At 38.1% G+C, this 25,062-nt stretch overlaps 1 protein-coding gene across 1 annotated transcript in view; it reads left to right on the top strand.

Moving 5' to 3' along the window:
- oxct1a (3-oxoacid CoA transferase 1a) overlaps window positions 1–25,062 on the top strand; it is a 58,351-nt gene that overhangs the window by 15,565 nt on the left and 17,724 nt on the right. The window contains exons 8-13 of the mRNA XM_079827967.1: window positions 11,198–11,305; window positions 11,409–11,523; window positions 11,963–12,057; window positions 13,914–13,962; window positions 14,100–14,172; window positions 16,640–16,715. Of these exons, the coding sequence (XP_079684093.1) occupies window positions 11,198–11,305; window positions 11,409–11,523; window positions 11,963–12,057; window positions 13,914–13,962; window positions 14,100–14,172; window positions 16,640–16,715 (516 nt within the window). The remainder of the gene's footprint in view (window positions 1–11,197; window positions 11,306–11,408; window positions 11,524–11,962; window positions 12,058–13,913; window positions 13,963–14,099; window positions 14,173–16,639; window positions 16,716–25,062) is intronic.

Below are 25,062 nucleotides of genomic sequence, written 5' to 3'. Positions count from 1 at the left end.
AAATAGGGCATTATTTGAAGGGACAGCCATTTGTAGTTATCGAGTGCACTCATTCTATCCCACATTGCACCGCAATAGAGGGTATGCAATGAAATCACTTTCCTGCCAGAACACGCCCCCCTCAGCCGGACTGAGTGGCAAAAGAGCTGCTGCATGACTGGATTTAATAGGGAAAACTGTGAAAACGTGAGTAAAACAAATTATTATCAGTTTAAACTGAAGGTTGTACTCGATATGGAGTTTCTTACAACTTACCAGATATTGACATGCAGCCAGGAATCGTGTTTTCTGACATTAATATGTGCCTGACATTTATTTAAACGCCGGGGAAATACATATAGCAAATTTGCCTGTGAACGCTTTATATAAATACAATATACCGATTGGTAGGTCTAAATCCGGGTGATCACTTATATCAATGTTTTATATATATATATATATATATATATATATATATATATATATATATATATATATATATATATTTTTTTTTTTTTTTTGTCATTTCGTCCAGCCCTAAAACTTGTATAGTCAGTGTTTATGTAAAAACCGTAATCACTTTGGCCGACAATGATGTCACGTGCATGCCCTCTATAACAAGTGTACAGCCATTGTACACTCAACGGCTGTCCGAATTCACTCACTCGTTTTCATTCACTCCTTCAAGTGAACTGTATTAGTGGACTAGCGTAGGGAATAGTGATTGAGGGTTTAGGGGCCGATTTCGGATTCAGCCAGGGAGTATAAATACACAGGGAAACTAAATGATAGACAGCTGATCGTAATCAGTAACCAAGGACACTAACAAGAATGCAATTAAGACTGAAGCCCAGGAATGAAACTTACACAAAACACAACATACACAACTCCCGACAGGAATCAGCTATTAATATAACTATTATATTAATATCTTGTTATTATTCACATATTTAATTTTGTGAATTGTTTTTATTAAAAATAAATTTAGAATTATATTAATTAACATTAATAAAATAAAGTTGGTGCAAGCTGCTATTACTGGCAGCATTAACATGCTGAAGCGAAGGCTGGACCATGTGGTTTGATCAAACAGACGAGCTACTGTAGCTTAAAGGGGTACTTCAGCGCTGGGAAGATGAATGTGTATTTAAACTGGGTCATTTATGTAGTAGAAATGTGAAATTATTTTTGAATTTGGTGCCTTCTAGACTGAGAAAAGACAGAAAATGCATTTTTTTTCTCATGTCGATGAAAGACGACAACTCCCAGAATGCACTTGCTTCGCTGCCCAATGAGGCCACTTCCGAGGCCACTTCCAAAGCCACGGCCACTGGTTATCACTTTCCCACCATGACACCGCCCCACCGTCGTTTTGATTTTCATAGTAATACAATAATTTAGTTCAGTTAGAGAATAGACACTACAATTAAAAACTAAACATGTCTTTTCAATAAAGTGTGAGTGAGCCGAACGAAAGTCACGGCAAAGACGCAGCAGGAGTCCGATTTCATTCATCACGAGAGCGAAGAGCTGAGCAGAGCTGAGGTAAGCGCGGCAGTCATTCACGACGCGTGTCCAGTCTGGCGCGTTTTCAGATCATGCCTATGGAAGGGCATAGGAATTTCATAGGAATACATTGAAAAGTTGAAACACTCACTTTGCTCCGCACCGCTCCGTTATGAATGCCCGAGCCAAGTGGCCATGCGCATTTACATTCTGTGAGTGAGATCCCACCCCTATGGGCGGGTTGAAAACATGCGGAACTAGCTCCTACTACTGACTGTAGTCTAGCCTCTGGCCAAAAGATCCTCTGATGACTCAAAATCATCAGTCATCTGAGGATTTTTTCAGGAAATAAAATGCTTAATTCTCTCGTCTCAAGGGGATATGAGGGGAGAAAGTACCATAATTCGAATATATACTGATACAAAGCTTACTGCTAATCACTGCTTACTGCTAGTTACTTAAAGTAACCCTTTAAATTGCTCAAGAAGTTAATGCTGGTTCTGATAGAAAGGTGTCAGAATACACAGTGCATCGCAGACCATTCAGGATGCCCGTGCTAACCCCTTTCCACTGCCGAAAGCGGCAACAGTGGGCACGTGAGCATCATAACTGGACCACACAGCAATAAAAGAAGGTAGCCTGGTCTGATGAATCACGTGGATGTCCGGGTGCGTGTACGTCGCTTACCTGGGGAACACATGGCACCAGGATGCACTTTGGGAAGAAGGCAAGCCAGTTAAATTGATTTGATTTAAAAACAATTTAATAATCAATTGAAGACATAAAAGTTATACCAAATTCACATAGTGGAAATCTTGTGCAAGTGCATTTTGTGACCCAGTTTTTGCAAGTACATCTCTATTCCCAGACAGGACCATCCTGTTACCTGCATATGAAAATCGCCCTTACAGTCCTTGATAAGCTTATTATGGAGTGCTTGATTGGAGCCAGCTTAAACTATGGCCCATTTTTTACTTAAAAGAGGCTGTTATTTTGTTCGGCCCCTCACTTGTATCCCCCTGACAGTTTCATATGTTATTTGTCTGTGGAGTGCACAATATTTTATAGTTTCAGCATTTCCTTTCTGTCATCAGATTTTCACTCTAAAGTAGCTGAGGCCATATTTAGCTGCGTGGAAGGAAGACAGTGTTTTATGATCATCCAGTTATAATCTGCCAAAAGCTGGAGCCATGTTGAATTATTTCCTCTCAATTGGCTGGCTGATGAGTCTTGCCAATGGCTCAGCGTTTCGAGAGAAGCGTTTCTGTTGCCTGTCAGAGCCAGGCGCTGGAAATGCTGATGCCACTGGAGGAAACAGCCTCCTTATTTCCTCTCGTTATAAAACAGACAGCGTCCTCATTAACAGGATATCTGATAGCTGTGTGTCTATAAAGCTGCTATATTCCTAATGAATTAAAAAGAACTGATCATTAGCGTTAACCAAAGGAAATGCAGATTGCTTAAAAAAATAATAATAATAAACCAGGCAAAATCAATTCGGCCAGCCGGTTGCCAGGCGACAGAAGCCTGCGCAGCAGATCCGTGGCATATTCCAGTTATCCTGTTATCGCAGGTACAATGCATTGTGGGATGCAAGGGCAGTTGGTTCAAACAAGGCCATATTTGCTAGTCACATTGGCTGTAAAGGTGCCGATCTGGTTTTTTTCAAATTTTGTTGAAACGACAGGTTGCATGAAATGGGTTTTCCAGGATGGGGCTAATTGGTTATTGATGAAATTCGTCCTCAAAGGTATTATCTCTCCTCCTACCTCTGTCCAATTTCAAAACGCTGATTATCCTTTTGGTTTGTTGCACATAAATTACCAGTTCAACAGCTGGGCCGTTGTGAGTGAGATCAGGGATATATGCAAAATGTGAAGCCAGTAGGTTGTTGTGTTGATTTCCCTATCCTATTTTAATCAAATAACCCTCTTAGTGGAATATTTAAGTGTTTCTTTATGTAAAGATTATCTGTTATTATTAGAGATGCACTGATTACAATTTTCTTGGTCGATTCCAATTTCCGATTTATTTATATTTTGTAAGTGTGACCTACCGATACTGATTTTTGCAGATTCTGGTTTTCTTTTAAAGAACTATAATTGACAGCATATGCAAACAAAAATCTAGTTTTATTCAATGCAACATTTTTATTTTCATAAAAAAAAAGATGGTAATAAAATAAGAACAAATAAACACATATCAAACAACAACACAAATATATGCTATAGAATAAAGAGAGATGTGGGGGAAAAAAACAGCTTTTTTAGGAGGGTATACAGTATATTCAGGTAAGAAATACTACAGAAATTAAAGTAATCAAATGTAAAATAACACTGGATAGTCTTCATTGTATAAATTAAATACAGTTTAATGCTTACAATTAGTTACAAAAGTTATTCAGTCAAGAGCAGAGAGTGATTTTCTTTGTCTTTTGTTCTTTTATTAACGTGACAGACAGCAGAAGGAATATTAGACTGCTGTCACTTTAAGAGTTTATATAGCTAGCTACTATTGTTGTAATGAATGCAACTTTCATGTGCAATTGATTGACACATAAACTGCACTCATTAAAGAGGGCAAATATAATCATTCAACTGAATTGTGAATATGCATTTTAAACACATAGCATGATATGTTCCGTCCATGCAATAATGTGCATCCCTGAATGAGCGCAGTTTTATAGTGAATCTTATTCAACTGTTATTGGTATGACCCATTTCAAGGGTGGCCAACATAACGATTTAAAATCAGTCAGAGCTAGAAATGTATCTTCATATTTACAGGTAAAGCTTCATATTACAGGTAGACTACTTTCTTTGACCCCATCCCCTCATCCCCCTTCATGGGGGAACAAGCCATCTTTAGGCGGTCTAGTCTTGATCCGTTGTGGTGCAACTATGCCCGAACAGGAGCTGTTCGGACCAATGAAATTGGCAGGGCGGGCTTTATACGATGATGGACAGATGATAAACAGTAACGTAAGCATTCATGTTACCAAAGAGCGCTTGAGTTGAATTATATTATATATTTATATGCATTCATCTTTACTATTTCTCTCAAAAATGATGATCGTGTTGGTGAGTACTCTGTGTATCCTAAAATTCTATTTAAAACACCGGCAAAGATCGTTTGCACTCATCTTCTTCTACTTCTTCCAGCGTGCATGCAGTTGAGTTCTGCGTCGCTCCGTTGCTCTGATTGGTTGTAGGTCTATCCAATTGAGGTCTTTCCTGGTTCGGTTGAAACACGCCCCATAATCACAGCCCAATGGAGCAGTATCAGACTCATATTCTGACTAGAATTGAGTATGACGACGTCAGGCTAATGAAAAAGTATAATAGAATCGGTTTCAGACTTGTGAGTAAATTGTTGGAATAGAACGAATAAGTACACAATTTCACAAATATGCATATAAGTGCAGATACTTTATGATAATCAACTGTGTTTATATTGTAGATTGCCAAGTTTATTAAAAGACTGAACATTTTATCAAGGCTCTTGGCATAGATTCATTTTATGAAAATGTGCTACATGTAGATAAATACCTTTTTAAAACTTTAAAAGAGGTCCCCTTCTCTTCAGTTGATGCCTATCCCCCTCAAGGGCCACTTGAGTGAAGTGGTAATTGTATTTAGCCACAGGTTGGCGGCCCCTCAAGGTGCTCGCTGCTGATAGGCTGGCTTTAACATACTCCTACTGAGCTGAAACTTGCTTCAAAAACAGCTGGAGAGGAGGAAGAAGAGAAGATGTTTTTTAGGAGATATAGTGGAACTTTAACTACTACAGAAAATGTATCCTCAGTATATTCAAACATACCTTGTTTTGTGTTTATCAGAACATTTCACGTTGTTAGCCTAGTGCTGTCCATGTCTTCATTGGCTTTTTGGATTTGTCTCATCATGCTTACTGACACAAAGCCTAACTATTTTTGAAGATTACCATTTATTCATATATGCCGTCTGTTGCTAATGCTTGGCACCGGATATGAAGCGAGACATGTAAAAATAAACACGTAATCATTTTTAGCTACCTGCATGATTCAAAGCGATATGTAGCATACACTCATGTTTCTGATCGAGACAGTTTCATAACAACATGTGCCCATCAGCTTCTGCAGATTTAACCGGCTTTGACAAGGCTCACAGTCCAAAAAAAGAACAAACCCTTGAAAAAAAAGGCTTCTCTGTATCCCTCAAGGATTTTGTATCCCTGTTTTCCTTCTTTCTAGGTGACATCAAGCTTATTTTCATTCTCATTGAAAACCAAATGCTGTTTCAGAGGAAGACACGTCTATCTGAGTTTATCCCTGGGGGCTGCTTGTGTGTATATAATGTGTGGTGTATAGTATCATGTGATATCTGTATATGAAATGTAATCATATAGTTATAGTTAAAAAAAAAACCTGGCTAAAGCATATTCCTCATTTATAGTACTATATAATATTCATATGATTAATGTTAATTTGCTAATATTATAACACTATTTATAATAATGCATGAAGTATTACATTTGTATAGTATAATATACTAGATGTCGCAATATAAAGTAGTATAAATGCTACCTTTTCACAGTATGGATGATATAAAATATATGTAAATGCAACAATATAAAGCGGTATATTTATACAATTTTTAAATAACATAATATTATAACAACAATGCAAAGCACTATTCACCTCTCTTATTGTCACTTTAATGGATCAGTTCACCCCAACATTTTTATTTTAATTTCTTTAAACTGAATTTTTTTTTTTTTTTTGTAATAACAACATTGGACTGATATGAGGTTATGTATGAGTAAATAATGGCAGATTTTATTTTTTTTGCATGTACTGTTCCTTTAACTAATATGCTCTCTGTTTGTATCCTACTGTATATGGTAACTGTGAATATAAAGGGTTAATGAGGCACCGAATTCTCCAGAGAGAGTGTTGCTAACTCCTACAGATTTCATTTTGTGCTCCACATTAAACCCTTAGGCCGTCTGGAAGCCTGAGCCCTTTCAATCAGTCTCTGCCCTGCACAGCCCGGGCTAGTGATAAAAAGCCGAATGCCACCAGCGGTAACCATGACAACAACAACACTGCTCAATCTAGGCTCATCTTTTTGCCCTTTCTAATGGTGCCGCTTGTAGAGGACACAGTTGTAATACGCACCAATTTCAGGAAATGTACCTTAATGCACGAGGCACAAGCGTATTGGATCTGACAACTAAAGTCACGCTGGTATGCTTGTGTGGTCTGTAGGATACTTGGGATGCCTGGCTTGTCTGTTTGTGCACATCTGCAAGGCTTAAACGTGCTTTGGGCGCATCGATTTGGTTCTTGGCAAAGTGTGTTTTCTCCCCTGAGCCTTTATCTGAGCCTTAGATTTTTGTTCAGTATTTTAAGAGCTTATTTTTGGTCCTGAAAGGAGTGCTAAGCCGCTCTCTGAGCTCTCAGCAGCACTGTCTGAAACTGCGTGTGGGGTTTTGTGCTGTTATCACACACACCACCAGAGCAGGTACAACAGCGAAATTGAACATGGGAGGATGCCGATGTAAACATGTTTTTGCTATATACATACTTGACAATTACTAATCACAAAGTTTATCCAAAAATCGTAATTGTATCGGCAGGATTTTCTCTCTTCTATGAAACAAGTTTAACTAAAAAAGTGCTCTTGAAAGGTGATTCCATACCAGTTTTGTTATTAATAATGGTAAAGGTTATTGGTTCAAGTGACAAAATCTGAATATGCAAATATTAAATGCACAAATTAACATTTAATCAATAGTATGGAGTATTAGAAATGAATCACTAAGGGCCAGATTTACTAACAGCTTGCTCCAACGCAAATCCTCTTTTGGCATTAAAAAACTGTCAGGATTTAATAAAGACACGCAGTGAAAAAATTACAGCTGAAAAGGCGTGGACACAGTTATTTTTGCGGGTAACCTTATTGCAAATGCATTTGTAGGAGTTTTCCTTTCAGATGCTAAATTTATTGGAAGAAAGTATTTAAAGGGATAGTTGGCGATTCTGCCGGCGATTTGATTTAGCCCTGCAACTCAGTCTGGAAACCTGTACATTAATTTCTACTGCTTCTGTTACACTTTTGCGGGAACCAATCATAGACTGGCTTATCCACCAGGCGCTATTGGCGGGTTTAACACGATGACGGATAGAGAAGCGATGGATCGATGCCCGTTGATCACGCCTCTTGTGGTCTGATTGGTTGAAGGACTATCCAATTGCATACAGAGTTATTTGAATTATGCTCATTTATCACGGCTCTTTTGCAGTAGAAAATACATAGCAGACTCTTAAATTGAGCTTGGTCTGGTGACAGCCAAATAACCATTAGCCTACACTTTGCTAGCTAGTTATGCCTTCGCCACATAAAATTACCTGGTTGCGATAACTTATAAAACAATGATGATATCAAGAAGAGGTGGATTAATTTTGTGAAGAGCTACCTTGATGGAGAGCTAATGATCACCACCAACACCTGCCTTTGCAGTGGTCATTTCACATCGGATAGTTTTACAAACTTTCCTCAGAGACAACTGAGATTCACTGATAATCCGCTGCAGAATGAGGCCGAACCGACTAACTCCCGCCCCGCTCAAATTTGGCTGGGTGGTTAATAACACATTTTTCTGTGGTGTGACAAACTCAGAACACCTATTTAATTTGAACTTTACAGGGACTTTAATCACTCACCCTCATGTCATTCCAAACCCGTAAGACCTTCGTTCATCTTTGGAACACAAATTAAGATATTTTTGATGAAATCAAACATCCCCACATAGACTGGAACGTTATTACCACTTTCAAGGCCTAAAAAGGTAGTAAAGACATTGAACCACTGTAGTCACATGGACTATTTTAACAACCTTAATGTTATGAAGCGACAAGAATACTTTTTGGATAAACTAACCCTTTAAATTATTCATGCAAGGTGATTTATTAAGGTTTGTTCTAGTCAATTTACTGGTGTTTGTGCCAGAATTTAATGCCCAAAAATGTCTTAAACTAGATGCTAATTTGCACTGCACTTGGTAGATTTTGTTGATCGTTATGGAAATGATTTGGCTGCGTCTGTGTTCTTTAATTTGCACATTTCCTCTCCCATCTGTGCTTTTATGGAATTATGTCTTGCGCTAATTTGCCCTGTTTAGTAAATCTTGGCCCATGTTTGTTATTAATGGTAAATGCTATTGTTTCTTGTGTATCTTGTTACAAGTGCCAAATTTGAATGTGCAAATATTAAAATTGTGCAAATTAAATATTGATTAATAGTACACAGAATATTAGTAATTAATCACTAGGTTTGGTATTAATAATGGTAAACGCTATTGGTTCTTGTCCATCTTGTAATCAGTTACAAATGCAAAATTTGAAAACTAAATAGTAATATTTCATTTGTGCATATTACAATATTTGTATAAGGACTATCTTTTGTATTTTTTGGAATTTTTGGTGATTAATGATGATTGTGTGGAAAAGAGCAGCGTGAACATTCTGCCAGACATCTCCTTTTGAGGATGAATAAATCCTGACTTAAATGCAAACTGTCCCTTCAGGCAGTTTTATAAACTTCTTGACTTCAAGATTAGTGGTTATGGAAAGTTTGTGAAAGTTTGTTAAGTCTTGAGTAGCTAGCTGTCAGCACTTCATTCCCTGCTGCTTATATCCTCTAGTCTCCGAAGAGAGATAGGTAAACATTTTCCCATTTGCAGGGCAAACCCTCCTCAATCAGGCTGCTTATGTGTGTCAGGTTTATTGTTCCCTGTAGGGTCCTCAAAGCTGCCCATATCAATGCTGTGTGAAGCCTCTGGAAAGGCAATATCTATATCTCTGAATTCAGAATAAAAGCTTTATCTTACATCTGACACAATGGAAGGCATTTCCAACATTTTCAGGGGCAGTTTGACCTACAGTGTATGGTATGTTTTTCAGCTGTAAGGGATCGCAGACAGAGGGCTGATGATAGATGATGATACAGAGCAGTCAAGAGATGTCTGACACTGTCCTATCATCTGGCCCCCCCGGTGTCCATTACCAGGCTTTTTTCATCATATTTCTTGATGTGTAGTTTGAGTGTAGTGTTCTTTGACTACTGTTCAAAAGTTTTGGGTCTGTAAGATTTTTTAAAATGTTTTTGAAAGTCTCCACTCTTATGCTGATCAATGCTGCATTTATTTATTCCTGTGATGGCAAAATTTTCACCATCATTACTCCAGTCTTTAGTGTCACATGATCCTTCAGATCAGCTGTTTGGTGTTAAAGAAACATTTCTTATTGTTATAATTTTTTTTCAGTATTCTTTAATAAAAACAGTTTTTTTTTTTTTAATAAAATTTTATTCGGTTACCCTTTATTTTAAGGTGTCAGTGTTGCAGTGAAATTATACATTATTTAATTATTGAGTAATAATAAATAATTAACTACATGTACTTACTATAGGGTTAGGGTAGGATTAGGGTTTGGTTGAGGGTTAGTTCCATGTAATTATGCATAATTTACTGTTATTACTATGGTACGTACATGTAACATATGTAACAAGGACACTGTAAAATAAAGTGTTACCAGTCTTTACTGTCACTTGATCAGTTTAAAAGGTTGGTTCACCCAAAAATGAAATTTCTGTCATTAATCACTCACCCTCATGTTGTTCCAAACCCGTAAGACCCTTGTTCATCTTCGGAACACAAATTAAGATATTTTTGATTAAATCTCAGAGCTTTCTGGCCCCACGTAGACTGCAAATATGCAACTAACGTTGTTCACATTAACAGTGCAGCACTTCCAGGTTCTATGTCAGAATGGCGGTTCTGTATTGGCCAACGCTGTTCACCTGAGCACCAAGTGTGCGATGCTGAAGCAGGAGAAGGCCAATAATGAGCCGGCGTTCTGAAGTAGAAACCGGAAGCGCTGCACTGTGTTTACAACATGAACAGCGTAGGCAACTGACAGAAGAGAAATTGTTGAATGAAGTCGTTATTTTCACTTTGTTTTTTTTGCGCACATAAAGTATTCTCGTCGCTTTTATGTTTATATTCAAACATTTATGGTTGAACCACTGGAGTCACATGGACTATTCTAATGATGTCTTTACTACCTTTCTGGACCTTGAAAGTGGTAATGGTGTTGCTGTCTATGGGGGTCAGAAAACTGTCAGATTTCATCAAAAGTATCTTAATTTGTGTTCCGAAGATGAACGAAGGTCTTACAGGTTTGGAACGACATAAGGTTGAGTAATTAATGACAGAATTTATATTTTTGGAAGAACTAATGCTTTAATGCAAAAAAAAATTCCGGCAAAAAAGCAAATAAATAGGTTAAATATCAACATTCTTTTATTGAACAAAATTATAGTCCTCACAAAAAAGGAGCCCTACGGATTATGCAAAATAACAGAAGCATTATTCATGGCAGGCGATTTGAAGTCCAACAGTGCAAGGGGAAGAATTCAGTGAAGCAACTTCTCTGACAGTTTGCCATGCTGACAGTACTGCTAGAATCTTAGTGTGCTAAATGCTGAACATGCTAAAACTGAGAGGTTGAAGCCCCCCCCCCCCCCCCCCCTAGCCATTGCACAAAAGATTCAAAGGTACTTATATATCGATAAACTGATCTAACGCACTAAACAACTTGTCGGTTATTGGATGGCTAGTCAACAGTTCTCAATAATCTCATTGTCACCTTCTGCTGGTCTATGTTCAGGTGGAGGAGATTGTAGACGTGGGCACGTTTGCAGCAGAGGACATCCACATCCCCAGTGTCTACATCCACAGGATCGTCAAGGGAGATAGCTACGAGAAACGGATCGAGGTGAGGTGGCATAACTTGTCTGACTCGCTTCTATCAGTTTTCCTTTGTCCATTTATCTGTCATCTTTTTTTTAACTTATTGCTTCACCTCTGACATTTTGCAGAGGCGTACAGTACAGAAAGGCCAGGCTGAAAATCCCAAACCCTCAAAAGACTCTGATATTGTGAGAGAGAGGATTATTCGCAGAGCTGCCCTGGAGTTTGAGGACGGGATGTACGGTATGTACAGTACAGTGTTTCAGACCATGCCGCCTACATTTATCATTTTAATCACACTGGACCATTGTTTTATCCTTTTTAAAGAGTTAGTTTACCCAAAAATGAAATCTTTGTCTTCATTTACTCACCGACTCATGTCGTTCAAAACCTGTATGGCTTTTTTGAATGACAAAAAGGGAATTTTGAGGAATTTTACTGGCCGTGTAATTACAATGAATGACTGAAGCTACCAAAAAACTGATTCAGACATCTTGTGTGCTATATTTCAAGTCTTCTGAAGCCATATAGCTTTGCGTGAAAAACATATTGCGATTGGGTGAGCTTTTCCATTAGTTTGAACAGATTATTGGAAGCAACAATGGTTTTAATGTTCACTAAAAATGACATTTCCTATGTGTCTCATGATAATCCGTTAATGCAGTTTGATAACCTTTTTCAGCTAACCTGGGCATTGGAATCCCCATGCTGGCAAGTAATTTCATTAAACCAGATATTACCGTCCACCTTCAGAGTGAAAATGGGATTCTGGGGCTGGTAAGCTCTTCTTTAACAGATTTGTATTGAATTTGCTAAATGCAGTTAGAAACGTTATTGAAAATTCATCCATCTGTTATGGTTTTTATGATTATGTTAATGAGAGAAAAATACTCTAAGAAAGTTGTTTGTATCTATTTGTTTTAATTTTGACAAGCACACGTTTCAATTATTAGGGAGATACACTATGATTCATAAATTTGGGCTCAGTAAGATTTTTATTTTGAAAGAAATTCATACTTTTATTCAGCAAGGCGGCATTCAATTGATCAAAAGTGACAGTGAAGTCCTTTTAGAATGTTACAAACGATCTCTTTTTTTATTTTTAAAAAGCTGTTTTATTGAACTTTCTATTCAACAAAGGATACTGAAAAATATGTGTCATGCTTTCCACAAAAATATTAAGCAGCACAACTGTTTTCAAAATTCATAATAAGTAAGGGAAAATCCATGGCTAGCTGTGCATTAAACAATTTTAATGCATGACGTGAAGGCTAAGAACCGCCAACGCAAAGTGCATTAAAATCGTTTAGTGCACAGCTAGGCATGGATTATCCCGCTTATGCCATGGTCTTTTGCCAGCATTGACAACTTAAAGCTGTTATTGATGTTTTCAGCTCAATATTTGACCAGAAGGGTAAAATTGACGGTTATTTTCGTCAGTAAGGGCTCATTAGATCTAGCATTCTGCCCACTTTGAAACAGACACTGAGATAAAGTAGTGCATAAGATTACATTTATTTGAATTAATTAATTATAGCATTTATTTGACTTAATTATGGAGAGAGAGAGAGAGAGAGAGAGTGAGAGTGTGTTCAGCGTCTCTTTCTCTCTAGTAACAATGAAGCTGCATTAGTTTAATAATGCTTCAAAATAGCGATGGAAGCCCCTTGTTGCTGAGAAATATAATGTAGTGATTCAGTAGTAAAGCTATTTTATTACTAAAAGTGGCAAGGTAGCGTTGATAAGTGATACTGAATTTTTGTGTGTGTTGTGAGTGACGTATGAGTGTGCACTTCAATAAATTTGCGCATTAATATAGAACAGTGATTTAAACTGACTTGGAACAACCTGTGCATTAAATGATTTTATTGCACACCTTCCAGCAAATCAGAATCGAGTATTAAGGCAGACCATGGTATAATAAGAAATGCCCTAAGAATTATACAAATGAAAAGAAACGTTGTTCACAGCTGGGGATTTGAAGTCTGACTGTGCTTTAAAGGGTATGAATTAAGATTTCTCTGACAGTTTGCCATGCTGACAGTACTGATAGACTCTTAGTGCGCTACATGCTGTCAACATGCTAAAACTGTCTCTGAGAGCGTGCAGCCCCCCCGTTAGCCATTGCACAAAAGAATCTTGAAAGAAATCTTGATAAACTAATCTACCACACTAAACAACTAGTTGGTTTTTGGAAAGCTAGTCAACAGTTTTGCCCATCTGTAGTCCATTTCACTGTATTACAAAGAAACTTGTATAAGATGAATAACACAAATAAGAAATGTTTCTTGAGCACCAAAACAGCATATTACAATAATTTCTGGAGGATCTTGTGACATGGAAGACTGAAAAATGTAATTGCATCTGTAGTTTGTATGAGATAAATATTCATGGCCAATATTACCGCTATCGGATATAGCTATCAAATATGATTATCAAAATAATAAGTGTGGACATAAAAGCATTAGATCTGTATAAATGTCTTTTGTCTACATGAAGCAAGAACAATTCTTGTCTCCATTTAAACTTTAAACGCTGTTGTTGTTGTTTGTCATTTATGAGCCGAGTGATTTTTGCACTCACCATAAAAGCACTATTAAGTACAATTTTTTTGTGCTTTTTGAATAATTCAGGGCCCCTACCCAACAGTGGAAGAGGTTGATGCAGATCTCATCAATGCTGGTAATAATTATCCCTCACTTTCATTCTTGTAGACAGTTATACAGCATTAGTGTTGCATAAATTGCCTTTTAATAACCTAATTTGTCCATTCAGAGCACTTAATGAAAGCTCTTTCCGTTTTACCCTTACCCTTTCAGGTAAAGAAACTGTCACAGTTCTTCCTGGAGCAGCCTATTTCTCTAGCGATGATTCCTTTGCCATGATCAGAGGGTAAGGACGAATCACACTTTAGTTTTAATCATATATAAGGACTTTTTTTCTGTCTGAACAGTGTTTTGTAACCTTTTTTCCCCACAAAACATTTATCACAAGTTGACTTTATTTTCAGTAGGTTGGTTCTCAGACAGGCTGAGTACTTTGACTCAGATGCTGACACTAGCTGTGGGTGGAAGAGCTCACTTAGACACACATAATAAATGTGACTTTTTGTGTTGAATGAAGCACCGTGACTGTTTTGGGGCGTAAGGGCTTGATTTGCTGCGTTGTTTGCCGAGTGTTAATGGCGAAAGTGACGGTTGGAGCAGAGGCAGAATATGCAATAAGGTCGGCCGTGATGCTGACTGCGCCTCTGGCCACGTTGGCTGACATTTTCAGCTCTGTCAAAACAGGTGGCTACTTTAATTGGATGCTTCTTGTACTGCTCAGTAGGGTGAGACGGCTGGAATGAAGGTGCTTTGTCTCTCCCGGAGCCTTTCTGGCCTTCGTGGAGAGACCTGCGGTGCTGTCAATAAAGCAATTGACTCTTGCTGGTCTTAAGTGTGGGAGTGTGTAATTCTGCCTCCTGTGTGTGTGAATATCAATTTCCTCACGACACCATTTTAATGTGTTGTTTTTCCCAGTGTACAATATTAAAAGAAAAGCGTCCAAAAAGCTACTGGAGTCTGAGACCAATTCCATTAAAAATATTATAAAAGTTTATTTATGTATTATTAAAATGAATAATATGTATAATAATAATAATATTTTTTATTTATCCATTCCAGCTATCTGTTTTAGTGAAGTTTAAATTTATCTTTAATATTGCTGCTATTTGCATAGCTGTATGTTAGGCATTAGTCCCATGTCATTTAGAAAACTCCCTGTTGATGTTTTATGAGCCTTATCGATTTTTCCACAGGCAGCTGCTGCCTTCTTCCCACAAGCCTCAGAATTATTTCTGTGTTCACCGTCTGCGAATCCAGCAGCGGTCGTATATTTAGGCCTTAATTGTCTGGTGCAATAGGGAGCACAGTGAATGGTCATGGGGTCTTTGCTGTACCCTGCACAAGGGGAGTCATCACGGCACATACATTAAGAATAGAGCACCTCCACCCACTTACAGCCTGTCTGTAGATTTATGAATTGGGCCATCTGACAATCCAGTGGTTTAGTGGTGCACTATTTCAAGCCAATAGGCTAGACTATCGGCACATAGGACCTTAGTACTCAAATTATTTAGTCTAGTCTTTTAGGAAGTGTTGAGGTTTTTTTTGGATGGCCGTTTAGAATTGACAGTTTTGCCTAAAGTGTTTATTGAGCATGAATTACTAGTTATAAAGGAAGTACTGAAGACAAGTTCACTCTAACATAAGCTGGTGAACTATTTCTTTAAATTGTTTGTCAGCATTGACCTAAATAATAATCTTGTATTTGTTAAATCCACGACCAAACGACATGAACTCATAACAAAAATAGTTGGTTATTGTTCTTATTCTTATATTGAGGATGTCCCATTACGGCTTTGAAACCAAATTCTGCTGTTCCAAATTCAGAAATGACCAAACGTAACAGAGTGGTGCAGGTATGACGACACTTTGTAGGCCAACCGGCAGTCACATGGTTCCTTCGAGAAAAACCCAATAGGATTTTCCCATAGGCTTTTGGATTATCGCTAAAAACAAGCTCTGTGATCAACAGTTTTGATACTTGCACGTTTTGTCCATCAAGATAATCTTCACAGATGAACACAAATTTTATGAATTTTGATGCCTAAATGCAGTCGCCATCAGTAAGCTTACTATTTCAGTTTTTATCCAAAGAACATTTTCCCAGAACGTTTGAGTTGAGTAAGACTAGTTTATAAGAGCACAATTATAAGCATAATGAGGCTGTAAAAGTGGACTGAGGTTCCTTGATTGGCGTGATGACGTTTAATGTTCCCGACTGCCTCTGTAGTCCCATTTAGCCACTTGTTAGCAACCGCCTTTTCAAGACACCTAACAGCTTAGATTTTATTTCAGCCATTTAACCATTCAAAAAGCCATTGACTTCGGGACGATGGAACGGGAAGTGCTAAAATGCTAACTCGCTTCCGCGTTTTGGCCTACAAAGTGATGTCAGACCTGCACCACTCTATAGTATTAGATTAAGTGTATAACTCTGCATCTGTCTACATATTTAGCCATGATGAAAGGTGCTGTCACATTTACTGTTGTTTGTGAGTTTTCGTGGGAGAAATCTGGAATTTTGTGTCTCATGCGATGATCATGCGAATTTGCTGCATTGACCAATAGAAAGCTGCTTCGTTTGACATTCTGTGCTTCATACATTGCTACGCTATAGACAATAGGCCCTTTTGCCAGTGAATTTTTTTTAAATGTGACCACACCTTAATTTTGTCATTACCTGGCATATTTAATTTGTGACATTACTTGGCATATTTAATTTTTGGCATATTTATTTTCGTTGTTTCCTCTAGGGGGCATATCAACTTGACCATGTTAGGAGCCATGCAGGTATCCAAACATGGAGATTTGGCCAACTGGATGATTCCGGCAAGTTCATAATTTCATTCACTTATTGGTACAATATGGTCAGAATTTGATTTTACTGGAGATTTTACTGAAATTTGACTTGCGTCAGTCCAGCCATTTGTGTCACACACAAAACATTTAGGCTACTTCATGATGTTTTGTAGGTACAATATGTTTGTAATTACATTTACTTGTGTCCTTCTCAAGTATTTTATAATAGAGACGTGTGTAAAAGGTAAAGGCTCATTCATAGTTTCATCACACATACATTCATTGCTGAATCAAACCAAACTTCAAGACTATCATAGCACAGCTCCAATTCTTCCCCTTCTTTCCATCTGCATCTATTTTCCAGCCTCCTGCTGAAATTATCTTGAAAGCTTTCCTTTTGTTTTATGGAAATCACTGAGCAGCTAATGACAGAACTCACAGTGTGAAATCAGAAGTGATTTAGAAGATGGTGTTCTCTGAGGAACACAAATACAGATGTATGGTCTCATTTTACAGCTGTTACCATCTCCTTTCAAGCAGAAAAAAAGAAGTTGTCACTGAGGTAGCACTTGTACAAACCCATGAAGATTTTAATTCATAATGCAACATTTTTGTATAAAAATTACATAACAATTTTGGTCAGGATATTAGCTAGAACAAGATGCTGTATTCCAGTGGTTCTTAACTTTTTTTTTACTTCAGGATACAAATTTTACATTTAGATTGCACTAGTGATGACCGAACAAGCTACTGTTTTTTATGAAGTGACAATATTTGTTTAAAATAGAAATGTATTATTATTATTATACTTAAATATAATATGTGATTTCTTATAATGTGTATATATATATTATATACAAATCAACACGCACACACACATACACATATACAGTAGTGGCCAATTATTAGAACACCAGACAGATCTGAAAATATTGACATTTTTTGCCTCCAAAACATTTTAACTTTAATATTTGGTATGTCCACCTTTTGCAGCAATTACAGCAGCGCATCTCTCTGGCATAGTGTCAATATATTTCCTCTAAGAACTTCAACACTAATGTTATCCCATGCCTTCTGCAACTGAAGCCAAAGGCTTTCCTTTGAATGTACAATAGATTTGTCCAGTTTATTTTCCAACTTGCCCCAAATGTGCTCAATGGGGTTGAGGTCCGGACTTTGAGGGGGCCAGTCCATCATTTTCAATGTTCCAGCAGATTCCTTCCATCGCAATAGTTAGAGGAATGTTTCGGGTCATTGTGCTCTTAGAAAATAAATCCAGGCCCAATAAGACGACTCCCAGAGGCCAAGTGTTCTAATAATTTTGGCGACCACTCTATGTGTGTGTATTCATTTAGGCTCTTTTTGGGACATGATCCACCAGTTGAGAACTACTACCTTTACCACTAGAAGAACCACAATCAATAAAACTAGTAAAGCTCAACAATTAAAGTGTACAGTTGCCAATGTCCGCTGGCAGTTTCCTTTCCATTGTTAGTTTACTTGCGTTCACATTATTCAGTACTACTCCTTGCAGTCATCCAAGTATTATCTGCATGTATGCTAGCTTGCTATATTGTCCTAAATCCAAAGTCATTGCTTCCCTCTAGGTTCAAAAAAGGGTTTCCAAGGCTTAATGAGAGTCAATGTTGGCTGTGGTTTTTTGGAGCCGTTCTTCTGCTGGCTGTCGCCTGTGGCGCCTGGTCCTGCTGTCAGTTGAGGGGCTGTCGATACACAGCTGCCCTGCATACAGACACCTCTGCAGGGTTATTTATAGTTCTCCAGGGCCCTCGCCCTGTCACTGACTGATGCCTCCCAGCCTTCTGGCCCTCTGCGCGTCTCGCTTATCGAGTTTGGTTGAAGGTTATTTCTCGCAAACTGGCACACATGGACCATGAGCTGCACTCTGCTTTCAGTGTTGTTTTCCCCCTCCCTGTCTCTTTTTTCTTTTTGTGTGTCCCTTGCTTTTTTCCAAGTCTCCTCACTTGCACTTCGGTAAGGCCAAAATGTGAAGCACACCCTGAAATCCAGAGATTACACTCATGAAAGATGTGCTACTTAATTTGTCTGAGATGGTGAAGATATGGATTTGTGAGCTGATAACATTTAAATTAACACATTTGTCAGAGGCTTTTATCCAAAGTGGCAGCGACAGAGCATTCAGAGTATACACTTTATCACTTTGTGTGTTCTCTGAGAGTCAAACGCATGACCTTGCTGTACCAATCGAGCTACCGGGCAGAAAAGGCTTTGGTATGTGTATTCCTTTATTTGATAAAATGATATTATAACAATTAAAGGGATAGTTCACCCAAAAATGAAATTTGTTGTTCATTTAATCACCCTGAGGCCATCCAAGATGTAGGTGACTTTTTTTCTTCAGTAGAACAGTAAAGAAGGTTTTTAGCTGAAACCATGGTCCTCTGTGATTCATATAATGGAAGTCAAACGGGTGCCGGCACTTTGAGATTCAAAAAAACATATGCAAACAAAACAAAATGAATACCCGTGGCTCCCGGTGATGCATTGAGGTGTTAAGAAACTAAACGATTGGTCTATGCAAGAAACTGAACACTATTTACAACATTTTTACCTCTAATCCACAGCCTTTGCAAATGGTCCTGAGTGTGTTAATGGCAGTTTGGTGCACAAGCTTCCTGACGCATAATGATGTATGCGCGGGAGCGACCTCACACTTGAGCTGACGCTGTGTTTGTGTACAAAGAGAGGGAAGACACAAATGTTGTATTGTTCAGCAAAGTGGTACGTACCTCTGCTCATCCTGAATGCCGCAACCTATATCAAAATTAAGATTACATTAACTTGCATAATCTCAATCAGGAAGATTGACTTTTCGCAGATTTCCAACGTTTGAGCTTCTGCGCATGGTTCATTATGCGACAGGAAGCTCGCGGTCTAGACTGCCATGAAGGCACTCAGGACCGTTTGCGGAGGCTGTGGATTAAACGTAATAATGTTGGAAATAATGCTTGCACAGAACGATCGCTTCATAAGACCTCAATGTGTAGAAGCCATAGGTATTAATTTTGTTTTGCCTGTAAAGGTTTTTTTTTTTATCTCAAAGTGCCGGCACCCATTGACTTCCATTATATGAATTACAGAGGACCCTGAATTCACCTAAACATATTCTTTGCTGTTCTACTTAAGAAAAAAGTCAGCCTGAGGGTGACCATCCAAGACTAGTAAAGGCCATATCCTCCCGTGAACACATGTTTAGGTCAGTAGCTGTCTGTGGGGACATCAGGATATATTATCAAACATAAATTGCTTTGCATGCAGCACTACAGAGTGTGCTGTTCTAAGCTGTCTTTAGCCTTTAAACTCTTAATGAATCAGACAAGCCTGGCAGACTAATTACAATAATCCCTCCAATTACTGTTGGCTCCCCGGCCACCTCTCAAGACTAAAGGGACAACAGACTGTAATGTAGCCAGAGGGCCTGGAGCCGGAAGACTCATATTATCAAGAGAGGAACGGGGACATTACACAACCCCCCCTCTTCCATCTGCTCATCGACTGATAGCAGCTCTCCCTCTCCTCAGCATCCCAAAAATGATAATAAAGACATGCTACATCAGATTGTCATAGCATTTTCAACAGTACCATTAACAGCAGAAGAGTTGTGGCAGGGTGTGGCAGATTAGAGTATGAGCAATTATTTTGGGGAAATTTTAGTGGGAAACTGTTGTTCAGCTGTTGTTATTAATTGTCACTTTTCGGACCATTAGTCAACAAATGCTCAATGCTCGCCACAGGTGTTATGATGGCGACAGGTATGAAGGTTAATATTTAATTCAACCAAGCTGACATGTTGCTAAAACCCAGCTCACTCACAGATCATCATTTCAAGTTATTTTGAAAAATCAAGTTAAAAGTTGGACCAATGCATTATTCACCACCAGAATACCTGTGGCAATATTCTGAACATTCTAAACAGTCTAAACATAATGGAAAGACATTTAACTGTCATGCATGCATTCATTTGAACATTAACAGCAAAATTCATGTTGCGTCTTTTGCAGCATCTTGCGCTTGAGTTCTAAAGACGGAACGCTCAAGTCAAATTTAAAATATGCGCTTTGTTTTTCCTCATTCCACTGCCAGCGTCTCACGTTTTTCAATGAAAAAACGCATGCGGTGTGAATGGCCACTTTGACCTTTCAAATTTCATTTTTATTTTTGTACTGTTGATTGTGGAGGACGCACTGCCTCTATTGAGTCCTCAAAAAATGCCCCTGAAGCATTGGTAATGGGGATTATGAATTAGCATTCATAATGTTCCAGGACAGCTTAATCCAAAAACCAATGTACATCAGCCTTGAGCTCTCAGAAGAGCTGGTTGGCATTCATTGGTAAAAGAAAGCTTTTGGTTGTTTTTTTTATGGTGAAGCTGTGTTATTAATTTTTTTATGGACAAGAAGAGAGAGAAACTTCATCACTTTATAGTCACACTGTGTCTTTAACACTCGAATGGACAGGGGTTGAAAGTTCAAATTTACCCATGCACGTGATTGCTGTTTTGATATGGCTAAAAAACGTATTATGTCACTGTATTATGCCACTGTCTTCACAAAGTATGAAATTATATTTTTGAGTCATTAACTATGTTAAGTAGGCAACAATAATCACTTTTTGGTGAAAATAGGCTAAACCAGCCTGCAATGACAATGAGAATTAGAAGGAAATAAATACAGATTTGGGCGGTGTAATATTAAAATCAAATGTCATTAATCACATATTAAGATAACCCATGTTATTTAGATTACTAAAATACCCTAAACAGACAATAAAGAGCAATAATAATTCACCGCAATGCATAGGATGTATGATGCAGCGATAAATTCAAGCGCACAGTTTCACTATAATTTGTTTATTTGTTTCATTTATAATTTAAATAAGAGAACAACACCAATAAACTTGAGGTAATCATAAACATTTTTTATTCATTAATTCATTGTTTTTATTACATCATAGGTCAGAATTTTTTTTTTTCAGGAAACGGACAGACTTGAATAAATAGCAACACAGTAGCAAACAATACACAATAAAATTGCAAAAAATAAATAAATAAATCCAAAGTTTGAACATTTATGAGTAGGCACATCTTCACTTGATCGTGCGTTGTGTGACTGTTTACAGTAAGCCTACACGTTGCTCAAACACAGCACAAAAATAAAGGAATTATATAGAGGTACATTTGACAGGTTGGCGGTTTTAGGTATAAATGCCCTGTTTTTTAATCTAAATAATTTTTAATTTTATCTTAACAATTTTTAACAACACAGGATTGCAAATAGCACAATTTAAGTAAAATTGACTGGGAGACTTAGATATTTTATTGAAAATGTATGTACATTTGAAAAACAGCCATGGGTAAATTTTAGTGTTAATTATAATGTACAACACTGATGCAAAAAATGGGGGTCGAACACATTCTGAACTAGATGAAATAGTCCCGCTTGCTTCCACATCCCAACGCCCACACACTCTCTTGTTTAAAAGATGTGATTCATTTGAACAAACCTGAGTTGGGACTCTCTAACTCTTGACCTTCATTCAGAAATGGCTCTCATACAGCCTTTCAGCAAACCCAGACGCAAAATTATAGTCCACTTCAAATTACCCATTACCTGACAGAACTTAAGGCCACAGAAGCTGCTCAGTCTCTGCATCTTGTTCTCTTTTATGTTTTATGGCTTTCAATTTAATACATTATTTAGTACAGTTAATTTAATAAAAAATATCTTGCTAAAAAAATTTATGCATTTACGTAATCATGCCCCCTTGACCCATATGTACATTTTGTACTAAGGAATTTTCTTACCATAAAGGTTGAAGTACCCTGCATCACTTAGCTCTGCTAAAAAACATATGTAATTATTATTATTTTCAACTGTTTTTATGGATATTTTTTATATTAAATTAATGAAATTATATTCATGCTATATGAATTTACAAATATACTATATTTACACTATATTGCCAAAAGTTTTGGGACGCCTGCCTTTACATGCCCATGAAATTTAATGACATCCCATTCTTAATCCGTAGGGTTTAATATGGAGTTGGCCCACCCTTTGCAGCTATAACAGCTTTGATTCTTCTGGGAAGGCTTACCACAAGGTTTAGGTGTTCGTATGGTGTATTTATGGGAATTTTTCACCATTCTTCTAGAAGCGCATTTGTGATGTCAGGCACTAATGTTGACAAACTGTTCCCACAAAGTTGGAAGCATGAGATTGTCCAAAATGTATTGGTATGCTGAAGCATTAAGAGTTCCTTTCACAGGAATTAAGGGGCCAAGCCCAACCCCTGAAAAATGCACACACACACACACACACACACCCTTTCACCAAATTGTACACTTGGCACAATGCAGTCAGGCAAGTACCATTCCCCTGGCAACCATCAAACCCAGACTCCTCCATTGGATTGCCAGACAGAGAAGTGTGATCCGACACTCCAGATAAAACGTCTCCACTGCTCTTGAGTCCAGTGGTGGCGTGCTTTACATCACTGCATCCGACACTTTGCATTGCACTTTGTGATGTAAGGCTTGGATGCCGCTGCTCGGCCATGGAAACCCATTCCATGAAGCTCTCTACCCACTGTTCTTGAGCTAATCTGAAGGTCCCACAAAGTTTGGAGGTTTCTGTATGCACTGACCCCGCTCTGTGATTTTACTTCGTGGCTGAGGTGCTGTTGTTCCCAATTGCTTCCACTTTGTTATATTACCACTAACAGTTTACCGTGGAATATTTAGAAGTGAGGAAATTTCACAAATGGACTTGTGGCAGCCTATCACGGTACCACGCTTGAGTTCACTGAGCTCCTGAGAGCGACCCATTCTTTCACAAATGTTTGTTGACGCAGTATGCATGCATAGGTGCTTGATTTTATACACCTGTGGCCATGGAAGTGATTGGAACACCTGAATTCAATTATTTGGAGGGGTGTCCCAATACTTTTGGCAATATATATATATATATAGTGCGTGTGTGTGTGTGCGTGCGTGCGTGCGTGCGTGCGATATTTTGATAAATGTCTTTTTTTTTTCTTTTTTTTTCTTTTTTCATACAATTGAAGTTAATGGTAACCAAACCTTTGGTTATCAGCATCCTTCAATAAACACTGATAAGGCACAACATTAAAACCACTGAAAGGTGAAGTAATTAACATTGATTATATCTTTACAATGGTACCTGAAATAGATCATGCAGCAAGCGAACAGTTAGTTCTTCAATTTCATGTGTTCTCAAGCAAGAAAAACGGCCAAGCGAAAAGATCTGTCAAAAGTTACTTTGACAAAGGGCAAATAGTGGTGGCTAGACAAATGGGTCAGAGCATTTCCAAAATGGCAAGTTTTAGGGTATGCAGTGGTTAGTACCTACTAAAAGTGGTGCAAGGAAGGATAACCAGGGAACTAGCGCCAGGGTCATGGGCTTACAAGGCTTATTGATGCATGCGAGGAGCGAAGGCTAGCCGTCTGGACTGATCACACAGAAGAACCACTGTAGCTGATATTGCTGAATGATTAAATGCGGTCCATGATAGAAAGGGCTCTGCTGCCTACATAGCCGCAGACTGGTCAGAGTGCCCATGATGACCCCGTTTACTGCCGAAAGCGCCGACAATGGGCACATGAACATCAGAATTAAATCATGGAGCAATGGAAGAAGAAGGTTACCTGGTCTGATGAATCATGTTTTCTTTTCATTCACGTGAATGAAAGCTGGGTTTGTGTCATGTGAATGTTACTTTGACATGTACCACTTAAGCTCTCTTGATCCCAGAAAATTGCCATAGAATTGCTAGAATGCCTTTTGGGTGAACGCAAACACATCCCAGGATGGGGACCTAGTAACATTTCTGGGATCAGTCCTGTAACACGCCCTGTGTGAACAAAAGACAGGACCAATGCCATAAGGGGTGATGCTTAAGGAGTGACGCTAAACTTAAAGCTACACTGTGTGATATTTTCCCCCATCTAGCGTTTAAAAGGTATATGACCATCCAGTGAATATTAGTTTCTCTTCCTCTCAATTCCGATTTCGTTTTAACTCCTACGGTGGCCGATTTAGTCCAAGATTAATATGGCTTCCAGTTCGACCTCGTCCACATTCGACACGGTGCCATCGAGTGTTAAAACGCGAAAGGCAAAGCTTTAATTTATGGGTATGTCCCTCTTTGGCTAATGTACTTTCAAGATGGAGGGGCAACATGGCGACCCGCATTCGAACCCCTTACCCGTATGTATTTTCAATGGCATATTATAAATTTACGAGAATACTTTATTACTTGAAAGAAGTAAATACACATTAATGAGCACATATATTTTTGAAAGAACTAAGTGTTTTTA

The sequence above is a fragment of the Gobio gobio genome (assembly GCF_949357685.1).
Source record: "Gobio gobio genome assembly, chromosome: 10".
NCBI classification, from domain to species: Eukaryota; Metazoa; Chordata; class Actinopteri; order Cypriniformes; family Gobionidae; genus Gobio; species Gobio gobio.
The sequence above is the reverse complement of the archived record's forward strand: the minus strand, read 5'-3'. Positions and strand labels throughout refer to the sequence as shown.